Below are 24,822 nucleotides of genomic sequence, written 5' to 3'. Positions count from 1 at the left end.
GTGTTAAATTCCATCAACCATTCCATCTTCACTATCTGCAAAATCGCCCACTTTTGTATCAGCTGCCAACTTACTGGTCTTGCTGTTTATGTTCTCATTGATATAGATGAGAAACAATAACGGGCCCAGCATCGAACCATGAGGCATACCAGTAGTCACAGGCCTCCAGTGTGAGTAGCAACCGTTCACCATCACTCTCTGCTTCATTCCATGAGGCCAATTTTCTATCCATCCAGCGGTCTCCCGCGCATTTAAATTTAAATATTATCAAGCAGGTGTCAGAGGGTGCAGGAGTGATATGTTTAAGACAATCTAATTAAGGATTGTCTGAAGAAAGGTCCTGACCAAAACATCCTCTATTCATGTTTTCCAGGGATGTTGCCTGACCTGCTGAGTGTTGCCAGACTTTGTTTTTTCTTTTATAAACCAACATCTGCTGTTTCTTGAGTCTCCAATTGAGATATCGGGAATAGCATTTTGGATAAGGTTAACTTAATTAACTTAATCAGAGTGGAAGATAACTAACTGGCTATTAACAGTGGAGTAATTAATCTTGCAGTTATGATAATGTTGATGAGAAAAGCTTCCTATTTGTTTAAAAAAATATTGTTTATTGTAATATACAAAAAGTTGAGGTTTAGGACATATTAATCAACAATAAATAAGCTTTTAAATACAATTTCACAAGCTAAATGTGTTTGGAACTATTCTGGGCTTTCATTTGCCTCCTTGAAACTTGGTGGTTTAAATGATCCAACTGCTGATATTATCATTGGAATTTATAAAATAAATTTTGTGTCATAGTTTCATACAAATTCATCCCTAAATGTCCAGAATATTCAAAACACAATACAATTTCAGGAATAGAACATAAATATATAAATTGTACATAAGCTACAGAGCATATTTTGTAATAATTGCTGATATGTTCCACGGCATTTTGGTGTATACAGTGGGTAAATAAGAACCAATATCTCAGCAATAATCGTTGAAATATCATAGCATTTTTACTAATCGTTAGTCATGGGTCATATGTTCATCAAGCTAATTTTTCATATGAATCTTTTCCTCTGAAACACGATTGTCTAACCCGATATTTTTTAATGGTGGTATTGAATATCACTTGGATCTGACTGGCATTTAAAAAATTTGCCCTACAAACCAAATATCTGCTTGATGTGTAGAATTTGATCTTTAATATAGTTAAAGAACATGAACACAAATACTTCATCTTTAAAATTGAAATGGCACATTTGTTCTGCCTTGACATCTTAAACACATAGCAGCAGTATTTGGTATAACTTTTTATCACATATTAATACATTGCTGTACCTTTGCAGTATGCCAGAATTTAACCCAAAGTACTTCTATATGGAGAATTCCCAACTTCAGTGGACGTGGAAAGAAGTACAGAGCAGAGGCAACATTCTCTTCAATGATCAGCAAGTCAGTTATTTGAGCTGCGTTGGGCTCATGTCACGTGTATAGTGACATAGGTGTAAGGCTGAAGAGATGGTAAAATTGTTATTACTTTAATTTTTAAATATTGCCATCATTGAATGAGTCAGTGAATGCATTCTCGACTGTAATTAATACACCTTCCAACTTGAGCCTTCATCTGAGGCAATGCATGTGTACCAGTGTTTAGAATTTAGCATTTGAAGATTAGCTGTGCCTATGACGTCGATGCTTGTGCCGTGTAGCACTTTCTTCTGCATGTTCTTTTGCAGCAGGAATGCGAGTGCTTTTCACTTTCTCTGTTCTTTTATCATGTTGCCAATCGTCGGGACTGCATTGTTTTGGGTTGCATTTATTTGTTCTTCGGTGCCCCGAAGCTCCATTTGGTGATGATTCCCTTCCTTTCTTCCTATGTTTGTTTTGAGTCTGTTTCAAAGCTTGTTTCTTCTTTTCCCATTCTTCTTCTTGCAATTCTCTCTCGATCTTTTCCTTCTCAGCATGCTCAATGTCTTTCCTGTCTCTCCTCTCAAATGCTTCTGCAATTAATCTCACTCTGTCCTTTCTCCTCATTCGAGGTGCGAGCTTCTCAAGTGAAGATGTCGGTTCCAACCTGGATCGTCTCGGTTTTGAGTTGTTTCTGCTTTGCTTGTATTTCACCTCTTGGCCGACTTGTTTTGGGATGTGATGGCTAAGGCATTTTTCACAAAATCTGTGGAGAAACTGAATAAGAATCTTGAATGCATCGGTATCATTAAAATCAGAATTTTGTGCTATAGGTTGTGGAGAAAGGAAATATTTTATTTACTTAGTCTCGATGTGGAATTTTATTCCTGTGGAGTGTTATTTGAAAATTAAATATGAACATTAGATACTGATTTTCACAAGTGAATTTATGTAAAAGATTTGAAAATAAATAGATCCAGGGATTCACATTTGCAACAACGATGAATGAATATCACTAATAAGGCTCTTTTGAGCAATAAGGAAATTATGTGAAATCTTTATTAATCTAAGGTTAATAGAAAGGATGTCGAGACATTGAATATAGAACATAAAAGTGCAGTGAAAGTGGTAGAGGGTTCCGTTTCAATGTTCCAGGCATTTGGATAGATACATTGAAAATAAAAGGTGTAAGTTGTAGCCCTCTCTCCCCTTGTACCATGGAAAAGAGATTCTTACTAATCCACCCTTCCATAATTTTATATATATATTTATATCAGATCACCCTTTAGCCTCAGGTAAAACCCTGCTTATTCATTCTTTCCTCATAGCTGAAATGCTCTAATCCAGGCAACATACAGTACTTGGGAATCTCCTTTGCACTCTCCCAAGCATAATCACATCCTTCCTATGATTTTAGAAGATGCCAGAGGTCCATATTGATGTGCTATCAAATGGTGATCAATGAAACACAGTAATATTGTGGTTAGCGATTGAATGGACATCAACAGTTTCCTCAAGTTTACTCAACTTATATTTGACAATTTAGTAATATGTTTTAATTTATCTCGATTTGTGTTTTTTGGTTTTCATTTAATTTTGATTCTGCCTGTGGCTTCTTTCAGATAGTAAACTGACAATACTGTTAACGCTAATGTTTGTAGAGTGGACACATTTTTATCAGAGTGCTTTGAAAACTTAAATTACAATGCCAAAGATTACCGACCTACATATTCCATTAAACAAAATGCAGCATAATTTAAGAAACAAACAAACCTGATTAACTGAATCTTTTGTAGAGCCATGCCAACTTTTGCTTGGTTTGCAGTAGACATTGGAATCAACAGATTCCAAACTGTCTTTGCATTTTTGAATACTTTTTCGTGGGAAGTTTGGAATTCTTTCACTTTTTTTGGCCAGCAACCTACAGGTGTTGCATGGACATAGCTGAGTACAATCACCACAGGGTTGCCCCATTAATATTTTACCAGAATTATAATTTTTAACCAATATTTCTGAGAATTTCCTTGCACCTGAATCAACATGTTCATCACTACTTTCACTCAGTTTTTTCTTTTCCATTTGACACCCTTTTAGCAAATTTGAAGGTCTTTTAGCCCAAGAGGAACTGTGTTGTTTAAGGGTGGTCTTGTAATTCCTGTCATCCTCACAAATGGAAGACCCAGTTGACGAATCTTTGGAACGGTTATTTGTATTTTGGCAAGTGTCACATTGCCTGATGTGTTGACACATGTAGTTGTCAAATGTTTGATCACTTGTGTTGTATTTAAAACAGTGATTTTTGATTTTGTCAGACTGTATAAAATCTTTTGTTTGAGAATATATTTTACTCTGTGAGAAACTCTGATTTTTGCACTCTGAATCGCAACCAAGCTCATTATGAAACATTCTCTTGCATTTTATACATTTGCAGAGATCTTCTTGTGTAGCCTTGTCCTGGTTTGCTCTATTTCTTTCTTCTTGACCTTTGGTATTATATTGCCTTTTAACCAATTCAGCAGATTTTCTCCTTGAGATTTGTTGCTCCTTTTCTTTTTGTTTGTTACTCTTTTGGATTTGTTTCTCAAAATGAACCTGCAGATTTTGAATATGCTTAGTTTTGTCCATGACTTGGCGGATATTTTCCAGTGAGCTTGAAGCTACTAAACGATGTGAATCATGCTTGGAACCCAGTTGCTTGGCTTGACAAGTATAGGGTCTTTTTGCTTGATGACACTTTGTGTTGCTGCCTTCATACAGATCATCAGTATTTTCATAAATATTTGAAGCATCTAGATGTGAATCTAGAGGATATGGTGGACTGTTCTGAGCCTCCAGCTTTCTACGTAAGAATCTATCCAATTTCTGTGCAGCATTGGTACTGAAGGTGGAGGTGCGATCAATACCTGAGACCAGTGATTCTGTTTCATTGTAATCCTGTTGATAATTATCTAAAGTAAAATAATCAGTTCGTACAGCATCAGGCTTTAAGTGATATGCATTGTGGGTTGGAATTCCTTGGTAATCTCTACCATGAGATTGGAAATGGTCTGGCCTGCTTTTGTTTAGAAATGATTCTGAACCAATGTGGCCTGAAGATGCTGAAGTGGAATTACTTCTACTTTCTGGGTAATAACTTTGAGCTTTTGTGAATGGGACAGATCTCTCAGTATCTATGTTCATGTCAGCTTTGTGAAATATTCTGCCTTTTCTACCCTGAAAGTTGTTTTCTCTGTTGTGGTATTTATGATATATGACATTTTGATAGGGGTCTTGACTATGTGAGAGTGCACAGTCCTTCATTCCAATAATGCCACATGTCTTGTTATATTCTGGAAACTCCGAACTCTTTAGCTGTTGGAAATCAGAAACTGATGAGGTTTTGCTATGATGCTTATTGAATCCTTCACAATTCCTGATGGACTTTGATAGTTCTAGAAAAAAAATGAATCTACATTTAATTATATAAAAAGTATTAGTCATAGTTATACAGCAATATAGATCAGAAACAGGGTGTTCAACCCACCGTGTCTATGCCAATCATCAAATACTTATCTACATTAATTTAAATTATGAGCGCTTCATCTAGCATTCAACACCATGGTAATTTAAAGTCTCGTTAAGATATTAAAGAGATAATATATATGTACAAATATATACACATTGTAAATATAGCTACCTTCTGTCAAACAAAATCTTCAGAAGCTAAACACTTATCCCAAAACACTGCCCTTTAGATTGTGACATCTCTGTTACTGGGAAGTGTTTCCTATCTATCTGAACCTGTCTATGCCACTCAGAATTTTGAATACCTCAAATCAAGTTCTTGTCACACATGCCATGCCTCCAGATAATCGAGGCTCTCCACATTCCTCACCCGATCGAATCATGAGTTACACCAGTATTCACTCTGCTCCCCTCGTCAGTCAAGGGTCATATGCCTGCTCAACTTACAATGCTTCGACTTACGATATTTCAACTTTACAACAGTGGAAAAGCAAAACACATTCAGCAGAAACCGTACTTTGAATTTTGATCTTTTCCCGGGCTAGCGATATGCGGCACGATACTCTCTCTTGATGCTGGGCAATGGCATTGAGCTGTAGAAAGAGCGTGCCAATGATCCTACGTATATGCAAGTGTTTACAACAGGTCATGGGATGGTTCCATCACTTCAAAAAGCGTCATCATTTTCATAATGAGAAGGTTAGTGGTGAGGCAGTAAGTGCTGATACTGAAAGTACCGAAGCTCATTAAATGTATTTACGACACGATATTTTCGATTTACAATGGGTTTATCGGAACGATGGATTTATCAGAAGTTGAGGAGCACCTGTACATTCACTTCCTGCCGAGTAATCAGTTCAGTAGGTTACGTGCGGGTTTGGATTTTGGTTTTCTCCTGGCCTTGTCTAGGTGTGCTTGCATTCGAGTCCTCTCCATTCCTGAGCCTTCTGACAGATTAGTCGGCCAGTATGGACTCGGCAGGCAGTCCTGGTCAGCCCGAGATTAAGGATTTATTGGCTCATTTACGCTGGGCTGTTCAACACCAAGGCTCCACTCTCGGCGCCCATGAGCCTCGAATAGACCAACTTACTGGTCGAATAGACCAACTTACTAATACGGTCTAGCAGTTAACAACCAGTGTCAACCAGCTCCTGTCAACAACCAGTGTCGTACCGCGCCAGATCCTCCCGACTCCACTGCTACCTCTCTGCCTTAGCCGCCCTTTAAGGAAGCAGTTCTTCCCATCTCGGAAACGTACCATGGCGATCCAATTACCTGCAGGTCATTTTTGTACTAGGGCTCCTTGGTATTTGTACTTGGGCTCCTTGACTACAACTGTCCTCAGCGCAGAACGCTCCAAGGTTGCCTATGCCATCTCCCTGCTGTCAGGATGTGCTTCAGCCGGGGGTACAGCTGCCTGGGAGAGACAGCTAGATTTCTTTCAGGACTTTGCCCATTTTTCAGCTGGCTGGGAAGAATTTTTGATCACCCTTTAGTCGGAAGAGAGGCAGGCCAGAGGATGCTGCATCTTCACCAGGGGGCAGGCTCTCTTGCTGATTACGCCACTGATGTTCGGACCACGGCTATAGAGAGCGGTTGGTAACTTCATTGGTGGCTACTCGGTAACTTCATTCATGGCCTCAACGATAACCTGAAGGATGAGTTGGCCTCTCGTGACTTCCCCTCTGGTCTGGACTTGCTGATTGATGTAACCATTCGGTTAGATAACCAGCTCTGAGAGCGAAAGCAAGCCAAGCTATCAACAGCTCTTTACTAGTCACCTAACCCTTCACACTCCTCTCTCGCCACAGTGAGTATTGTTCCACTTCCATCTGAAGCTAGAAGCCTCACACATCCCGGCCCTGATCCAGTGGAGGGGCAGCCTAGGCAGATCGGCCTCACCAGGCTGAGTGAGACGGAGCGCCTGCGACGCATACGGGGGAGGAGTTGTCTCTACTGTGCAGGTTCCAGACATTTAATCGCTGCCTGCCCAGTAAAAGCCAAGCTCCCCAGTTAGGGAGCAATTATGGTTGAGCAAAGTTTATAGCACGCTCTCTATAGCCGTGGTCCGAACATCAGTGGCGTAATCAGCAAGAGAGCCTGCCCCCTGGCGAAGATGCAGCATCCTCTTTCCTGTCACTGTACTCATTGGAAACAAGTTGTTGAAACGATGCTTTCATTGACTCGGGGGCAGATGATAGCTTCATTGATATCACTCCAATTCAGAAATTCCAGATTCCCACAGTAAGGGTAGAAGAGCCCCGCCAAGCCAGTGCACTTGATGGTACAACCATTGGTATGACCACTCACTACTCTCCCCCAAGAACTCTGTGTTAAAGGTAACCACCGGGATAGCATTATTTTGCTCTTACTAAACTCACCTCATGTTCCAATCATTATGGGTTGGTCTTGGCTGACAACTCACAATCCCACTGTTAAATGGTCCACTGGCAAGATCTCCACCTGGGGACAACATTGTCACGTTAATTGTCTTCACTCTGTTTGTCTTCCACGCACTTCTGTATCTGTTGCTCCTAATGATATCCTGCCCTGTGCAGGGTACTGTCTTGAGTATCATGACCTGGAAGAGGTATTTTGCAAGTCCCGAGACACCTCTTTACCTCCTCACCGCACTTATGGTTGTGCCATTGACCTATTATCCAGTACTTCTCCACCCTTTCTCCACATTTCTGAGTCTCTGGCAACTGGTACAATCCGCCCATGCTCCTGCCAGGGCGGGATTTTTCTTTGTGAGTAAGAAGGGTGGCAACCTTCGTCCTTGCATTGATTATCGAGGTTGGATGACATGACTGTCAAGAATAGTTACCCCATGCCACTCATCTCCTTTGCCTTCAACCGCCTGCAGAGTGCCACCATATTCACTAAGCTGAATCAGCGTAATGCCTACCACTTGGTTCGCTTCAAGGAAGGAGATGAGTGGAAGACAGCCTTCAACACACCCATACCTCGTAATGCCCTTCGGCCTGACCAACCAGTAGGTCTTCCAGGCCCTGGTCAATGATGTGCTCTGTGACCTGCTGAACCAGTTTGTCTTTGTGGATGACATCCTCATCTACTCTGGTTCTACATCAGAACATACCCGACATGTCTCTTGTCCTGTGGAGGCTATGGGAGAACCAGCTGTTAGTCAAGACAGAGAAATGTGAGTTCCACCAGCACACGGTGTCCTTCTTGGGATACATCCTCTCTGCTGGCCATGTCGAGATGGATCCAGGAAAGGTGAGAACAGTGGTAGATTGGCCTGAGCCTACCAGTAGGAAGGAGTTACAACTCTTCCTCTGCTTCGCCAATTTCTACCGCTGCTTTATCCGCAACTACAGCATCCTGGCTGCCCCTCTCACTGCTCTCACGTCTACCTCCATCATGTTTGCCTGGTCCTCTGCTGCTCAGGGGGCATTCCAGGATCTTAAGCAACGCTTCACTACCGCCCCCATCCTGGAGCATCCTGACCCGGCCCGTCAGTTTGTGTTGGAGGTTGACACCTCTGATGTTGGAGTTGGGGTGGTGCTTTCCCAACGCTCCTCCAAGAACCAGATGATACACCCCTATGCCTTCCTCTCTTGCTGCCTTCTCTCCAGCTGAGAGGAATTATGACATCGGCAACAGAGAACTGCTGGCAGTGAAGCTGGCTTTGGAGGAGTGGAGGCATTGGTTGGAGGGTACTGAGCAACCATTCCAAGTCTGGACAGACCACAAGAACCTGGAGTACCTGTGTTTGTTAAAATGAGTTATTTTTGCCAGTCTAATTCAAGAAAACTTGATTCAAACCGTCGCTGCTAAAATCAATTCTTTATTCTGACAGCGCTGGATAATTCTTTAAACCTTCCAACACAGAGTTAGAAACTCTGGAGCAGGTCGAAAGAACTACTGACTTTGGCATAAATGTAACACATTATATAGGTAAAAGACAAGGATGGTAAAAAGGAGTAGCAAACTATTAACCAATCATTATGGTTTACCATACATTTAACTTATTTGCATTAACCAATCAACTAAATCCTTTCCATTGATTGACAACACGTATAGTCACATGATTTTCCCTTTTCCGGCCCCTTTACAACCTTCTTCCCCTCTGGTTTCTTCAACCTCTTTGCTCAAAATCATTTTATTTCAATAAAGTAAAACCACAGATACAAAACTAATTCTCAGAGAATACTTCTCAGAATATACACATAATATAGCAATCACACAACACATGCATACAAATATTTTCACTTTTGGAAAAGAAAGTTATTTCTCAAACTTCAGATTTAAACAAAGTCTAATACTTACAATCGTAATTAAACACAATACACTTCACAATTAATTTCCTTACAACCACATAGTTAAAATACAGTTACTTATGGATTACAAAGCTTAAATCTGAGTTTTGCCTCATTCTTACAAAGTGGTAAAGCAAAGTTCTAATCACACAATTCCCAACTACAGACACATAAAGGCCATTAATTGTTACACTTGATTGCTTCTTCCCAAGCTCGAGTCTAATTTCATTTTGTATTACAACCTCCCCCTTCCATCTCTGGAGGAAAGGAATGTAAGGCCTCTTTACAACTTCTTATCAATAGCATTCCACACAGCAATTTGAAAATTACTATATGCAAACCCCAATCGTTTGGCTTAGATCAAAACAGAGTTATATTCTCAGTCTTCTATAGCATAAGAAATCCTTTTGCAAAGGTCATACAACCATCACCTATGCCTTATCTCTTATCCCAACATAAATAAATTTAAACAGCACAAACCATCTCACAGACTAGTATCTACCCTTGGTGCCTACAATCCAACATAGACAAGCATAACTCCCCTTCATGGCACAGCCGAGCTCAGAAGATGTGTCACAAAAGAAGAAGGATGGTGCCCATGTCATGGAGAAAGATCCCATTAACAACCATCAATTATAAATGCCAACCTAAACCAAATACAATTTCTGACAGCATGATTATTGCTTCAAAGTAATAAATAAAGATATGCCTATTCAGATCAACATTTCCATGTTATGATAAGCCATCTGTTCTCCTGTGTGTGCTCTTTGTTCGTTATTTCTTTGTGGAGACATGTATTTTTGAAAGCCCCAACTCCAAGCTCTTCTCTTGCAACTTAACACAAGTTCATTAAGAACTTATCATTTGAGCAATTTTATTATATATTTCCTCATGTTCGGCGAAGCAACTCAACCCCCGTCAAGCCCGGTGGGCCCTGTTTTTCACCCGGTTTAAGTTCACCTTGTGTATCAATGTCTGTGTAATTTGAGCATAGGAGCTGTACTCATCCTCGTGCATATAATTATGTAAATGAGGTCAGCGACTTTTGACCTGGAAATAAATCATTCTTGCTTTTGATCCCAACATGAGTGTGAGTGGAGCCATCTTTCTCTGTCCAATATGTGCTAGTTTTGCCTATATTGTTAGCAGACATATCAAAACATGGTGGCAGTGGGAAAAGCAAAATTTGTGGATCAAATGGACGCCAAGATGAATAGCAAAACGCTTTGAAAAGCTTTCAGGAATCAAAGCTTTTCTCAACGTTCATCGACCGGACTCGCTGACTGATTTTGTCGGAGGTGCATGCATGAGATGGACTGTATGCAAGGCTAAGATGGAGTGTAAATCAGTGCTGTGGAGCTCGAGGGTTGTAACAAGGGTTATGTGAGACTACTCGAAGATTGTGTTCGCTGCGTAGATCCAGGGACTGGAAAAAAAAGTTTTGTTTTGAAAGTATTTGAAAATAATTATTAAGAGTGCGGGTTAGGCTGATATTTTTAAATGGAGCAGGTCAGTCCATTTTTCCACGTGGCTCCACCACCCAATCTAAAGCTCAAAGAGAACCGGGTGGAAGAGTGGACAATGTTTAACCAAATGTACGAACTGGATAAGAAGGAGAAACAGTATCAAAAAGCAGTATTCCTGCATACGGTTGGGCCGGAAGGACTGCGAATCTTCAATACCCTGACATTTGAAACGGTAACAGATGAGACGGATGTGAACGTCATCATCGGCACAATGTCTTACCATCATCATAAGGGAGACGAATGAAACCTATGGACGATTCATTTTCAATAAACAAGACTAGAAACCCGGGGAAAGCATTGAATCGTTTGTTGCAAAGCTGAAGGAGCTTGCTAAGAAATGCAACTTCTGCAATTGCCTAAAAGAAAGCCTCATTCGAGATCGCATTGTCATTGTAGACCAGTCAACCAGGAAGACATTTCTTCAGAAGAGGAATCTGACACTGCAGGATACTGTGGACATATATAGATCCTCGGAGGTAACAGCGACATGAATGCAAATCATCTGCGAAGAGCCGATAATACACAAGGTGGAACGATTCAAACCAAGGGAAATGATGGTTGATTTTCCTTCGCACATGAAGAATCAAGGACTAGTCATGCGCAATTTCTGTGCGAGGACACACAAGCACAGGAAGGAGGATTGTCCAGTGTATGGGAAGCTCTGCAACAGATGCAGACGACAAAACCTCTTTGCCTGCTGCTGCAAGCAGAGGAAGGAGAGCACGCCGAAACGGGATCTGCACAATGTCGTTGAGACATCTGACACAACGTCCATTTCCGACGCAGAGTCTGTGAGTTGCATTGGGATCAATGCAGCTGGAAACAATTCCTCTACAGGCCTATTGGCTGAGATGCAGGTCAGCGCAGAAGCCATCATATTGACTCTGGTGCCAGTGTTAATGTAATTCCCAAGGATTGTGTACCCCACAAAGAAAACATTAGATGAGAAAAAATCGTCTTAAAGATGTACAACGGATCCAACCTGCTGACGGAAGGTAGGACTAGTCATACCCCAAAACAAAATGAACAACAAGAAGTACCATGTTCATTTCATAGTGGTAGAGGAAGGCTGGCTCACAAAGCTGCAGAACAGATGAAACTCATCACGGTTCACTACGAGAATTTCAAGGGCCTGAATGGTGTTAGAGTGGCTGACTCGTTACTCAAGAGCTACAAAGATGTCTTTGATGACGAAAAACCGGGGAGACTACCTGGCAAGGTCAAGTTGGTACTAGGACGGAGGATGTGACCCCATCACAGTGTCCTGCAAAGCCGGTGCCTGTAGCCATGAAAGAGATGGTCAAGAATGGTCTCATGGAGCTGGTCGAGCAGGAAATCTTGACTCAAGTCAAAGAGCCGATTGAGTGTTGTAGCAGGCTGGTCCTTACAGAGAAAAAGGACAGCACAGAGTTGAGGTTCTGCATAGATCCTAGATACCTCACCAAAGTCCTGAAAAGGGGGATCCACAGACTTCCAGTCATAGAGGACGTACTCCCTGAGCTGTCCAAAGCGAAGATATTCTCCAAATTTGGTCTGAAGTCGGGATACCTCCACTGCGAACTAGATAGTAGTCTCCTAATGACAATGAACACCCCCTTTGGGCAATATCGCTGGAAGAAGTTACCATTTGGACTGAAAGTAAATGCAGAGATCTTCTAGAAGAAGCTGCAACACGCCCTAGAAGGATTAGAGGGAGTGGAATGTGTTGCAGACAACATCATCCTATTTGGAGTTGGGGACACCAGAGAAGATGCAGAAAGGAATCACGATGCAAGACTGCAAGATCTTCAGAGATGCAGAGACAAAGGCATCAAGCTGAACTGGAAGAAGTCGGCAGTGAGAACTACTTGTATCACATTTCTAGGGCATATAGTTACAGATCGTGGCCTTGAAACCGGATTCAAAGAAGATCCAGGCTATCCGAGAGATTCCCAACTCTACCAATCCAACAGAAATTCAAGGACTACAAGGCAGAAATCCAAGATTACAAACCCATACCAGGGAAGACAAAACACTACAGACCGTTAAGACAGTAATTCAAAACGGATGGCCAGATCACAAAGCAGAAGTCCCAGAGGCAGCACAGCCGTATTTCAACGTCAGAGATGAGTTGAATATGCAAGACGGCCTAGTATTCAGAGGAGAGAGAGATGTAATCACTATCACTCTACGCAAAGATATGAAGGAGACATTCCACACTTCTCGCGTAGGAGTATCAGGAATCCTCATGTGCGAGAGAATGCATTTTCTGTCCCGGAATGAACTCTGATGTGAAGGAGTTCATTTCAAACTGTGAAGCCTGCAGGACGTGAACAACATAATCAGAAAGAAACTCTGATGCCCCATGACCTCCTAGATCGCCCATGGGAGAAAGTGGGAACCGATCTGTTCGAACTTGAGGGAAAGCATTATCTAATCACAGTTGACTATCTAATTTCTGGGAAATAGACAGACTGTACGACCTGACCAGCAGGACAGTCATTGTGAAATTCAAGAACCACTTCGCAAGATATGGAATTCCCAGCACTATGGTAAGTGACAACGATACACAGTTCTCCTCAGAGGAGTTTGCCAAATTTGCCAGGAGATGTGAATTTAACCACTACACAATTTCCCCAAGACACAGCCAAACTAATGGAAAGAGGGAATCGGCAGAAGGCAGCTAAGCGAACATTGAAGAAAACCACTCACTCCAAGACAGATGTCTACTCGGCAATACTGGAATTGCGCAACACCCCTGCGCAAGAAATGAACAGTAGTTCTGCACAAAGACCACATGGAAGGAGAACAAGAACGACACTTCCAACTACATCAAACCTCCTAAAACCACGTGGTGCTGAGATACTGACAAAGAGGAAAAAGATGAAGGATTTGCAAGGAAAACAGTCAAAGATCTACAACCAACATGCCAAGGATCTACCAATCCTGGAAGAAGGTGATGTCATAAGACTCAAACCCTATAAACTAGGAGATACCACATGGCAGAGAGCAACAGTTCAGAAACAACTGGATGAGAGATCATACGAAGTTGAGACAGTCAGGACTTCTAATCCGACGTAATCGAGTGGATCTGAAGAACTACCCCCACACATACCTCCAGAGAAAACACCAGACGCGGAGAAGACTGAGAAATCTTTGCAACCTCAGCTGACATAGGAAAAACCAACACAACATGCATCACCAGAAAACGATGCAACTCGTGAAACTCAGAACACAGAGAAAACTAAACAAAAACAAAGTGACACAAGAGAAGAAACTAGAAGTGATGCACAGAATGTACACACTGAAAAGAAAGACACTTCTGACAGAAACACCATCACAAAGACTAGGGCAGGAAGAGTTGTCAGAATGTCAAAAAGCAAAGGATGTTTCAATGTCCGTGTAATTTGAGCATAGGAGCTGTACTCATACTCGCGCATGCTCATACTCAGGCATATAATTATGTAAATGAGGTCAGTGACTTGACCTGGAAATAAATAATTCTTGCTTTTGATCCCAAGTTTGTGTGGAACCATCTTTCTCCATCTAATATGTGCTAGTTTTACCTATATCGTAAGCAGATATATCAAAAGACATAGTCATACTGCCCTGGGTCCAAAAATGTCAAGCTTGACTCCCTCTACCGCCAGTTGAGTGCCGACCAGGACCACCATTCCCACGAACACATCCTGCCTCCCACCTGACTTGTGGGTTCCATCACCTGGGAGAACAAGACCAAAGCCCAGTGTCATTACCCTGATCCTGGTTCTGGACCCCCAATAAGTTATTTGTCCCAGACTCCGCTCGCTCAAGTTCAGGTTTACATTTATTGTCACATGCACCAATTGGCACCGGGAAATTTCAGTACAGTGAAATGTAAAGTACTCCAGTGGGTCCATTCCTCTAATCTCGCCTGTCATCCTAGCACCGGCCACACCCTCTACCTGCGCAGCAGTTCTGGTGGCCCATCGTGGAGGTCAACACCTGGTCTTTCGTCACCACTTTCTCTGCCTGTGCACAGAGTAAGACTTCCCGTCAGCCTCCTTCTGGTCTCCTTCATCCCATGCCTCTTCCCCACCATCCTTGATTCCACATCGCCCTGGATTTCAACACCAGCTTGTCCAAGGGGTATACTGTTATTCTAACTGTTGTTGACTGTTTTTCCAAGGCTGCTCATTTAATTCCTCTTCCTAACCTCCCATCTGCTCTAGAACTCGCTCACATCATTGTGAACCAGGTTCATCTCTAGACATCGTCTCAGACAGGTGTCCGCAGTTCATCTCACAGTTCTGGAAGGCTTTCTGATCCCTGGTAGGTTCCTCCATCAGCCTCTCATCTGGGTTCCATCCGCAATCTAATGGCCAATCAGAGAGAGCCAAACAGGACCTGAAGACCACGCTCCGTTGCCTGGTGTCTGCCAATCCTACATCCTGGTCTAGTAAATTGGTGTGGATTGAATATGCCCACAATTCCCTGCCCAGTTCTGCCACCGGTCTGTCTCCAGTCCACTGTTCCCTAGGTTATCAGCCACCTCTGTTCCCACACCAAGGTCTCCATTCCCTCTGCCCGGGAATTTGTGCGCCGTGATCGTCGGACTTGGCGGGAGGCCCAATCTGCCCTACTCTGCCCTACTCTGCACCCCTTCCAGGTACAGACGGCAGGCGAATTATCACCAGACCCCTGCCCTTCGCTACCTTCCTGGGCAGAGGGTATAGCTGTCCACCCGAGACCTCCTCCTCCGCGTTGAGTCCCGTAAGTTGGCACCCCGGTTTATTGCAGAATCATTAATCGCTTTGCTGTCTGCTTTAGACTGCCTCGGTCTATGCGTATTCACCCCACCTCCCATGTATCCCGGGTTAAGCATGTGTCTTCTAACTCCCGCTCCTCAGCTACCTCTGCCACCCTGCATCATTGACGGTGTTCCTGCGAACACGGTGAAGTGACTGCTGAAGTCCCGGCGGCTTGGCAGAGGGATCCAGTACCTGATTGACTGGGAGGGCTACGGACTAGAGGAGAGGAGCTGGATCCCTGCCCGTAACATCCTGGACCCTTCCCGCATCCGCAGTTTTCATCAACAGCATCTGGATCAGCTTAGGAGGACGACAGGAGGCGTCTATGGGAGGGCGGCTCCTGTCACTCCTGTCACACCTGCCAGACAAATGAGACTCTCCACATTCCTCCCCTGATCTAATCATGAGTTACATCTACATTAACTCTGCTCCCCTCATCAGTCAAGGTTTTATGCCTGCTATATACAGTGCCCTCCATAATGTTTGGGACGAAGACCCATCATATATTTATTTGCTCCACAATTTGAGATTTGTAATAGAAAAAAATCACATGTGGTTAAAGTGCACATAGCAAGATTTTATTAAAGGGTATTTTTATACATTTTGGTTTCACCATGGAGAAATTACAGCTGTGTTTATACATAGAACCCCCCATTTCAGGGCACCATAATGTTTGGGACACGTGCCTTCACAGGTGTTTGTAATTGCTCAGGTGTGTTTAAATGCTTCCTTAATGCAGGTATAAGAGAGCTCTCAGCACCTAGTCTTTCCTCCAGTCTTTCCATCATCTTTGGAAACTTTTATTGCTGTTTATCACCATGAGGATCAAAGTTGTGGCAATGAAAGTCAAAGAAGCCATTATGAGTGAGAAACAAGAATAATAATATAATAATATATTTTATTGTCTTTATAAATAAGCTGTGTGACGTGGTCCTCCGAGGGAGACAGTCCGGGGGGGGGGGGGGGGGGGCACTCAGCAGGGCCGGTTCAGAGCCGTTATAGCTCTGGGAATAAAGCTGTTTCTGAGTCTGGAGGTTTGGGCGTAGAAGGCCTTGTAACGTCTGCCGGAGGGAAGTAGTTCGAACAGTCCGTTACAAAGGTGTGAGGAGTCTTTATGGATGCTGAAGGCCTTCCTGAGGCACCGTGTGTGGTAGATGCCCTCCAAGGCTGGTAGCTGTGTCCCAATTATCCTCCGCGCTGAAGAACTCTCCTCTCCGCCACCGTGCAGTTGAGATACCACACAGAGATACCATACGTTAATATGCTCTCTGTGGTGCAGCGGTAGAACGTTGTCAGCAGCTGTTGGGGCAGACCAGTCTTTTTTAATGTCCTCAGGAAGAACAGTCGTTGCTGTGCCTTCTTGACCAGTGCAGCAGTGTTGGTGGACCATGTGAGGTCCTCAGAAATGTGAGTGTCCAGAAACTTAAAGCTGGACACTCTCTCCACACTTTCCCCGTAAATGGAGATTGGGGCGTATTCTCCATTATGGGACCTCCTGAAGTCAATAATCAGCTCCTTGGTCTTGGAGGTGTTTAGTGACAAGTTGTTACGTGTGCACCAGTCCGCCAGGACCTGCACCTCCGCTCTGTATTTTGTTTCATCCCCGTTGGTGATCAGCCCATTCACTGTTGTGTCGTCTGCAAACTTCTCGATGGTGTTGGTGTCGAATGCAGGAACAGAGTCATCACCACAGCACTGGTCAAGAGAGCCCAGCAGCGACTACACCCTCTCCGAAGACTACGTAAAGCAGGCCTCCCCACCACACACCTACGGACTTTTTATAGGGGGACTGTCGAGAGCACATTGACCTACGGCATCACTTCCTGGTTCGGGAGCTGCAAGGCGTACGAACGGCACCAACTAGACAGGATAGTGAAGACCGCCAGCAGGATTATTGGTGCTCCACTCCCCTTCCTGCTGGACATATACAGGAAGAGATGTATCAGCAGAGCCATCGCCATCATCAAAGACCCTTACCACCCATCGCATGACATTTTCTCCATCCTGCCATCTGGGAAGAGGTACAGGAGCATTAGCTGCAAAACCAGCAGGATGCTCCTCAGCTTCTTCCCACAGGCTATAAGACTGCTAAATGGACTTTGCCCCCTGCCAAGTATCGCGCACGAACCCCCAACCTGGACACACTGCAGCAGAGCCACTGTTGTGCCGCTGCCGGTCGGAACGCCTGTTGAATGTTTAGTAGAGTGTTAAATTTGTTCCTAATAAATGTATTTTTTATTTCTATTTATTTTTCATGCACACTGAATGGACACTGGTTGAGAAATGTTTTTTTGTTTCCTCTGGGTATGCGAATACTCAGGAAATGACAATAAAGATATACAATACAATACAATACAATACACTACAGTCGTGAGTGAAGAGGGAGTAGAGCATGGGGCTTAGTACACAGCCCTGTGGTGTGCCGGTGCTCAGGGTGATAGTGGAGGACATGTGCGGGCCCAGTCTCACTACCTGCGGTCGCTCCGTCAGAAAGTTCAGGATCCAATCGCATATCGGCGAGCTGAGGCCTAGCTGGTGGAGTTTGGTAGTGAGCTTGGTGGGGATGACCGTATTGAATGCAGAGCTATAGTCAATGAAGAGCATCCTCAAGTACGTGCTCTGTCCAGGTGAGTCAGGACAGTGTGAAGAGCCAGAGAGATGGCATCCTCTGTTGATCTATTTGCCCTGTATGCAAATTGATGAGAATAAAACTGTTTGAGACATCAGCCAAACCTTAGGCTTACCAAAATCAACTGTTTGGAACATCATTGCGAAGAAAAGAGCACTGGTGAGCTTACTAATCGCAAAGGGACTTGCAGGCCAAGGAAGACCTCCACAGCTGATGACAGAAGAATTCTCTCTATAATAAAGAAAAATCCCTGTCCGACAGATCAGAAAAGCTCTTCTGGAGTCAGGTGTGGATTTGTCAATGACCACTGTCCACAGAAGACATCATGAACAAAAATACAGAGGTTACACCGAATCGCGTCTTCGCCCTCTCCGTGCAGCCTACCTTCGGGATTGGAGCGGCGTTTCCTGCTGGGATCGGCCTGGACTACAGCTTTGGCGGCGGCACAGCACTGGGACACCATCACGGAGCGGGCGATGCCCTACCCAGGTCACCGTGCGGTAAGCTCCGGAGTGCTGTGTCCGCCGACTCCAACATCCGAGGCGCCGCTGGATTTAAAACACCGCGAAGCCTGGGATCCGAGAGTGCCAGTCAGAGCTCTGACCAGCGCGGCCTGAGGACTTTGGTTGCCGTGGTCTCGGGGGAGGAAGCAGCCGCTCCAGACATTCCAAGCCGCTGAGGAGTGTTCACCCGACGCCGGAGTTCCATCTTCCCGGCAAGAGGGCCTATAACATCGGGCCGCCGATGTGGCGACTGGCCCCGACCTCGGGTGGACCAGGAGAAGGAGGAGGACTGGTCTTTTTGGTGCCTTCCCTGACAGTGGAAAGTGTTGATTCTGCTGAAGGAGGACGTTCATGTTGAATCCTATAGTGTATTGCGTCTTTTTTTCTTTTTTCTTTTATATGGATGTATGGCCATCTAATTTCTTCTCTGTAAAGCACTTTGACTTCAACGTGATTTGATTTAAAAGTGGTATATAAATAAAAATTACTTACTTACTTACTTACTGGTTAGCTGCAAAAATAGGATGGCCAGGTTACAGTTTGCCAAGAAGTACTTAAAAGAGCAACCACAGTTCTGGAAAAAGATCTTGTGGACAGATGAGACGAAGATTAACTTGTATCTGAGTGATGGCAAGAGGAGAGTATGGAGGAGGGAAGTAACTGCCCAAGTTCCAAAGCATACCACCTCATCTTTGAAACACGGTGTTGTGGGAGTTATGACCTGGGCATGTATGGCTGCTGAAGGTACTGGCTCACTTACAGGGCTCGAAATTAGCGGTTGCCCGGGCGACCTACAGTCCCACCGGGCAACCTAAAAACCAGGTCATTTTGCCCGGCTTGGCAAGCACCCGGGACACCTATCTTTTAATTCTGAGCGGGCCTCCTCTCTATCTCTCTCTGTCACTCTCCGTCTCCGCCTGCCACCCGTATCCGTGTCCGGGTCTCGGGTCTCCGCTCTCCGCCTGCTCCTCATCCGCCGGCACGGCCTGCCGCACTGCCACATCCTGCACATCATCCCCCTCTACATGCGCACAACCACGGCCAGCAAATCATCGGCCGTGGTTGTGCGCATGTGCCGCCCTACACATGCGCACTGCCGTGGCAACTGGTCGACGTCGGCCACTTTCTCCCTCCCTTTACATTGTGGGAGATCTGGCCGCCATTGCTGTCCGGTCGCCGCCTCACCGCGACCGCTGAAAGCCAATGCAGCTAGAGCTGGAGTAACTTCCCTGGAGTAACTCTTGCTTCTTGATTTCCTGGTCCTCCAAAAATATTCAAAATATTCAATATTCAAATTTAAATTGGAGTGGACCCACCACTACCAAACTCCAAACTCTGAAAAATAACAGCCTATTGCATTTTATCTGTTTATTTATTGTGTTTATGTATGGTCTATGGTATATAGACACACTGAACTTTTATCTCCTGTTCTGTATTGTGTTTACATATTCTGTTGTACTGCAGCAAGCAAGAATTTTACTTCGGAGTCACGTGAGTGACTACGTGAAGAACCCCGCCAGGACGCATGTGTGTCATATCGCTACACGCATTGCAACGATTCACAGCAGGGGGAACGATGTTCCCTTAGCGGCAGAATTTGAAAGCCTGGAACAGCAGGTAAGGATACTCTGCGTTCCTTCCACTTACCTTACAGGTGGAGACATGGACCAGATCCATGAAGGATGCGAGAAAGCTGGCGGGGGAGAACCGCGGAGTTGCGGGCAGCCGGCAGCAGCAGCCAACGGCACGCCAATCTCCCGAAATGGGAACAGCTGTGCCCGACTTCGCTCTCGCACCGGCCATGGCCGGGCGGTAGAGCGAAGCAAAAAACGTTGACTCCGATGAGTCCGACTCTGAATAGCCGCGAGCGGCCAGTGCCCGTGAGCATTGGGGCCGGTTGGAGCGGCTTCAGGAGCAGCCGCGAGCGGCCAGTGCCCGTGCGCATTGGAGCCGGTTGGAGCGGCTGGGAGCGGGGAACAAAAGCAGCCGCGACGGCCAGTGCCCGTGAGCATTGGGGCCGGTTGGAGCGGCTGGGCGAAACAGGAGCAGTCGCGAGTGGCCTATGCCCGAGAGCAGAAGAGCCAGTTGGAGCGGCTGCAGGAGGAAATACTCCAAGTGGCAGGCTCCGGGAGATGGAGGCTAGCCACAGTGGGCAGTTAGTAAGCCCCTCAGCAGTACCTCTTGTGGGGCTGCATAGTGTTTCTCCCTCATCAGAGGGGAGCACGGAGGGTCAATTCTGGGCTGACCCTGAAGAGGGGAGTGATCAACATACCCCTAGTATGCCTGGGGTGAAAGAAAACATGTTGGATGGTGTCCCAGTTTATCCAACCCGACCAAACTGGCCTAAACCTGGAGCCGAAAATAGCGGTAAGCATTAACTACATGTCTTTTAACCGACTACAGGGACAGGCATTATCGGACACCACGGCACGACACTTACCACCAGGGAACTGCAAGTCGCTAAATGTTCCCAGTGTCAACCAGTGCATCTGGAAACATGTCGGGGCATCAATTAGAACCAGGGACTTAAAAATACAGAAAGTCCTAAAAGTCCTAACAGCAGGAATTACGGCTTTTGCCCGCACATTGAATGAGCAAAACATGACCCTAGACCACCAAGATGCACTGGCTTTACTCTGCAACTCACAATACGAGTTAAACAATATTAGGAAAAGTGCTATCCAACCGGCTTTACACCTCAAATTTGCAGGCCTCTGCAAACCTGGAACCTCCAAACCATCAATACTACTATTTGGAGGGGATTTATCAAAACAAGTCAAAGAACTTGACGAAGAGGCGAAAACCCTGGGGCTCATAAAAGCAGCATCCAAAAGCTACTACGGCCATAAACATCACCCCTACGCACCCACCAGTCGACCAAGACAAACTGGAGAAAGCGCAAAACCAGGAACACCCAACATCGGTCTTTTTTAGGCCATGGCCCAGACTGACCTTCCTGGAAAATGGGCAAGCTCTCAACACCAACCCAACTACAGACCCAGACAACGGTGCCTCAACGTCCACGGAGGATGCCGATGAAGTAACAAACCTACCACTGGTAACCATGGAGGTAGGTGGGTCTGGTTCCTTAAGAATTAAAGGGAGCATGGAAGTTGGTGGGAGATTACGATATTATTTGGATGCATGGAATAAGTTAACTACCGACACATATTCTAAGCAGTATCCAGGGTTATACCATAGAATTTATACAAAAACATAACCCTCCAGTTCAGCATGTACCGAACCGAATGTTCGTGCTCACAGGCATAGAAAAATCTAAAGCACATGATGAATTACAGCGGCTATATAAAAAAGGAGTAATTGAGAAAACCCAACATGAATCACAGGAATTCGTGTCCAACATCTTTATAAAAAACAAGAAAGATGGTGGTTGCCGCATCATCATCGATTTAAGTACTATACAGTACCCACAAGAGGTGACCACAGATGTTATTTAAAATTCAACTGGATGGGTCAGCTCTGGCAATACAGGGCACTACCTAATGAGCTAACATCAGCCCCAGGCTGTTCACAAAAATTTGAAACCAGCCCTAGCGTTACTGCGGAAACAAAAACACATGGTAATGGCATATCTAGATTACATACTTATTGGAATTGGCTAAACAAGCGGTAACAGCCACAAAACAATTGTTTGGAAAACTGGGGTTTATCATCCATCCAGTTCAGTCTAAATTAATGTCTTCAACAAAAATGGATTATGTGGGGTTCACCATTAACTCAGTTCTCATGTCAGTGACTTTGCCGAAAGAAATGGTTACAGCCTTAATAGAGGCTTGTAGCGAAATCATTGACATTACCAAACCATCCATTAGACTGGTAGCTAGAATAATTGGGACGATAGTGGCTGCATTTCCAGCCACACAATTCGGACCTTTACACTATCGAAATTTACAGAGAGCAAAAATAAGAGCACTCAAACTTAATGGTGGCCATTTTGACAGACCAATGAAGCTACAAACAGAGGCCATAATGGAACTAAAATGGTGGGAACATAACATCAGGTATTGTTCCAATCCAATAATTATCAGCAACCCGTCTATGGTACTACAAACTGATGCCAGTGCACTTGGATGGGATGCTACCAATTCCATCTCCAGCTGTGGAGGGAGATGGAATGCACAGGAGGCATCATTATTACAAACACTGGGCATAAACTACCTGGAAATGTTAAGTGCATTCCATTGCCTTAAGTCATATTGTTCTGGGTTAAATCACCAGCATGTTAGACTACAAATTGACAACACCACAGTGGTAGCATATATCAACCATATGGGTGGAAACAAATCGACATCATGTGACAATCTGGCCAACACAATTTGGCAATGGTGTATCCAGAGAGATATTTGGATATCAGCTACCTACCTACCAGGTAAACTAAATTTAGTGGCAGACACCAGGTCACGCAAATTTAATGAAAACACTGCATGGATGTTGGATAAAAATGTATTTGCTGAAATTACAGCATGGTATGGAACACCAGATATCGATCTTTTCGCATCCAGGCTCAATCACCAGTTATCAAATTATGTTTCATGGGAACCAGACCTGGGGCAGCGGCAACAGATGCATTTTCGCTGCATTGGGGGAAATTGTTTATTTATGCATTCCCTCCTTTCTGCCTCATCAGTCGGGTATTAAGGAAAATACAGCAAGACTCTGCGTCTGGTATTTTGATAGTACCTGATTGGCCTACTCAACCATGGTTCCCGGTGATACTAGACATGGTATTAGAACCATGCATCACCATCCATCATAGACCTAATTTACTGGTCCATCCGGTAACAAAGGGAAGATCACCCACAGATCTATGAACATCCCGTCTGTTCTGGAATTCTTGGCAAGCCTCCATTACGAAGAGAGGCTCAGTCATAGTGCCATCAACTGCGCCAGAAGGGCTCTGTCCACATACCTGTGGCAAGAAACAGAGCAGCATTCTGTTGGGACACACCCTGGTAACCAAACTCATGAGGGGCATTTTAATGTTAATCCCCCAAGAACCAGGTACTCCCAAATATGGGATGTGAGCATTGTACTGACCATGATAAGAAACTGGTCTCCAGCTACAGCTCTGTCCCTACAGAAACTGACTATGAAAACAGTCATGCTGATGGCCTTGGTCACGGCACAAAGGGTCCAGTCACTACAGAACCTAAGGCTGGACAATATGACTATTTCATCTGGAAATTTAACTTTCACATCAATGAATTAGTCAAACAGAACTGACAGGGGTCAGCAGGCCTAAAAACAGATTTCAGGGCATACCCGACAGATGATCGTCTCTGTATTGTAACACACTTACTATTATATATGGAGTATACTAAGATCATCAGAGGGAAAGAAATGTCACTTTTAATCAGCTACAAACAGCCACTCAAAACAGTGACAGTCCAGACCATCTCTAGATGGCTAAAACAGGTCTTAATAAGGCTGGAGTAGACACTAGCATTTTAAATCTCACTCCACCAGGGCTGCCGCTACATCGGCAGCTATGAAGTTGGATGTTCCTATGGACCAAATCCTCAAGACAGCAGGATGGTCAACGGAGAAAACTTTCCAATGATTTATAACAAACCAGTCATTAAACCTGGAACATTTGCAGAAACAATTTTAAGTTCTGTAATATAATTTACCCCATAAATAGGGGCTATAATTTGGTGTTAATATATTTATCGTTCGGTTTTCAATATCGTATTGATGTCTAATGATGTTAACACTGTTCTCCCCATAATCAAGGCAGATGTGATGCATGGACTCGTTTCCATGGCATGAAATCACAGAGCTTTAAAATCTTCACGTAGTCACTCACGTCACTCCGAAGTAAAATAGTAAGATTAAACGAGAACTTACCAGTTTGACGTTTGATCGTTATTTTATGAGGAGTAACGTTGAGGGATTACGTGCCCTCCGCTCCCACCCGTGATCATATACTCAACTGGTATCTCTTCTCTAATCTTACTATGTTTTGTCATTACAGTTATCTGTGATTTCACACCGCTGCTTTGAAGAATGACACGCATGCGTCCTGGCGGGGTTCTTCACGTAATCCCTCAACGTTACTCCTCATAAAATAACGATCAAACTTCAAACTGGTAAGTTCTCGTTTAATCTTACTATTTCATTGTCCTATCTGGGACACATGACAATAAAATTCTCTTGACTTGGACTTAAGCAAAAAAGGGTTCTTGG

General features: G+C 44.3%; 1 protein-coding gene across 1 annotated transcript; it reads right to left on the bottom strand.

The window, feature by feature from the left end:
• Positions 1-707: 707 nt before the first annotated feature.
• On the bottom strand, positions 708-7,611 carry LOC129715996 (uncharacterized). The gene is made up of 2 exons (XM_055665879.1): positions 3,175-7,611; positions 708-2,178 (listed from the first exon to the last, which is right to left on the bottom strand). The coding sequence occupies exons 1-2, from the start codon at positions 4,879-4,881 to the stop codon at positions 1,666-1,668; spliced, it is 2,220 nt and encodes a 739-aa protein (XP_055521854.1). The 5' UTR covers positions 4,882-7,611; the 3' UTR covers positions 708-1,665.
• Positions 7,612-24,822: the final 17,211 nt, after the last annotated feature.

The sequence above is a fragment of the Leucoraja erinacea genome, chromosome 2 (assembly GCF_028641065.1).
Source record: "Leucoraja erinacea ecotype New England chromosome 2, Leri_hhj_1, whole genome shotgun sequence".
NCBI lineage: Eukaryota > Metazoa > Chordata > Chondrichthyes > Rajiformes > Rajidae > Leucoraja > Leucoraja erinaceus.
Note: the sequence above shows the minus strand (reverse complement) of the source record. Positions and strands in the feature narration are given on the sequence as shown.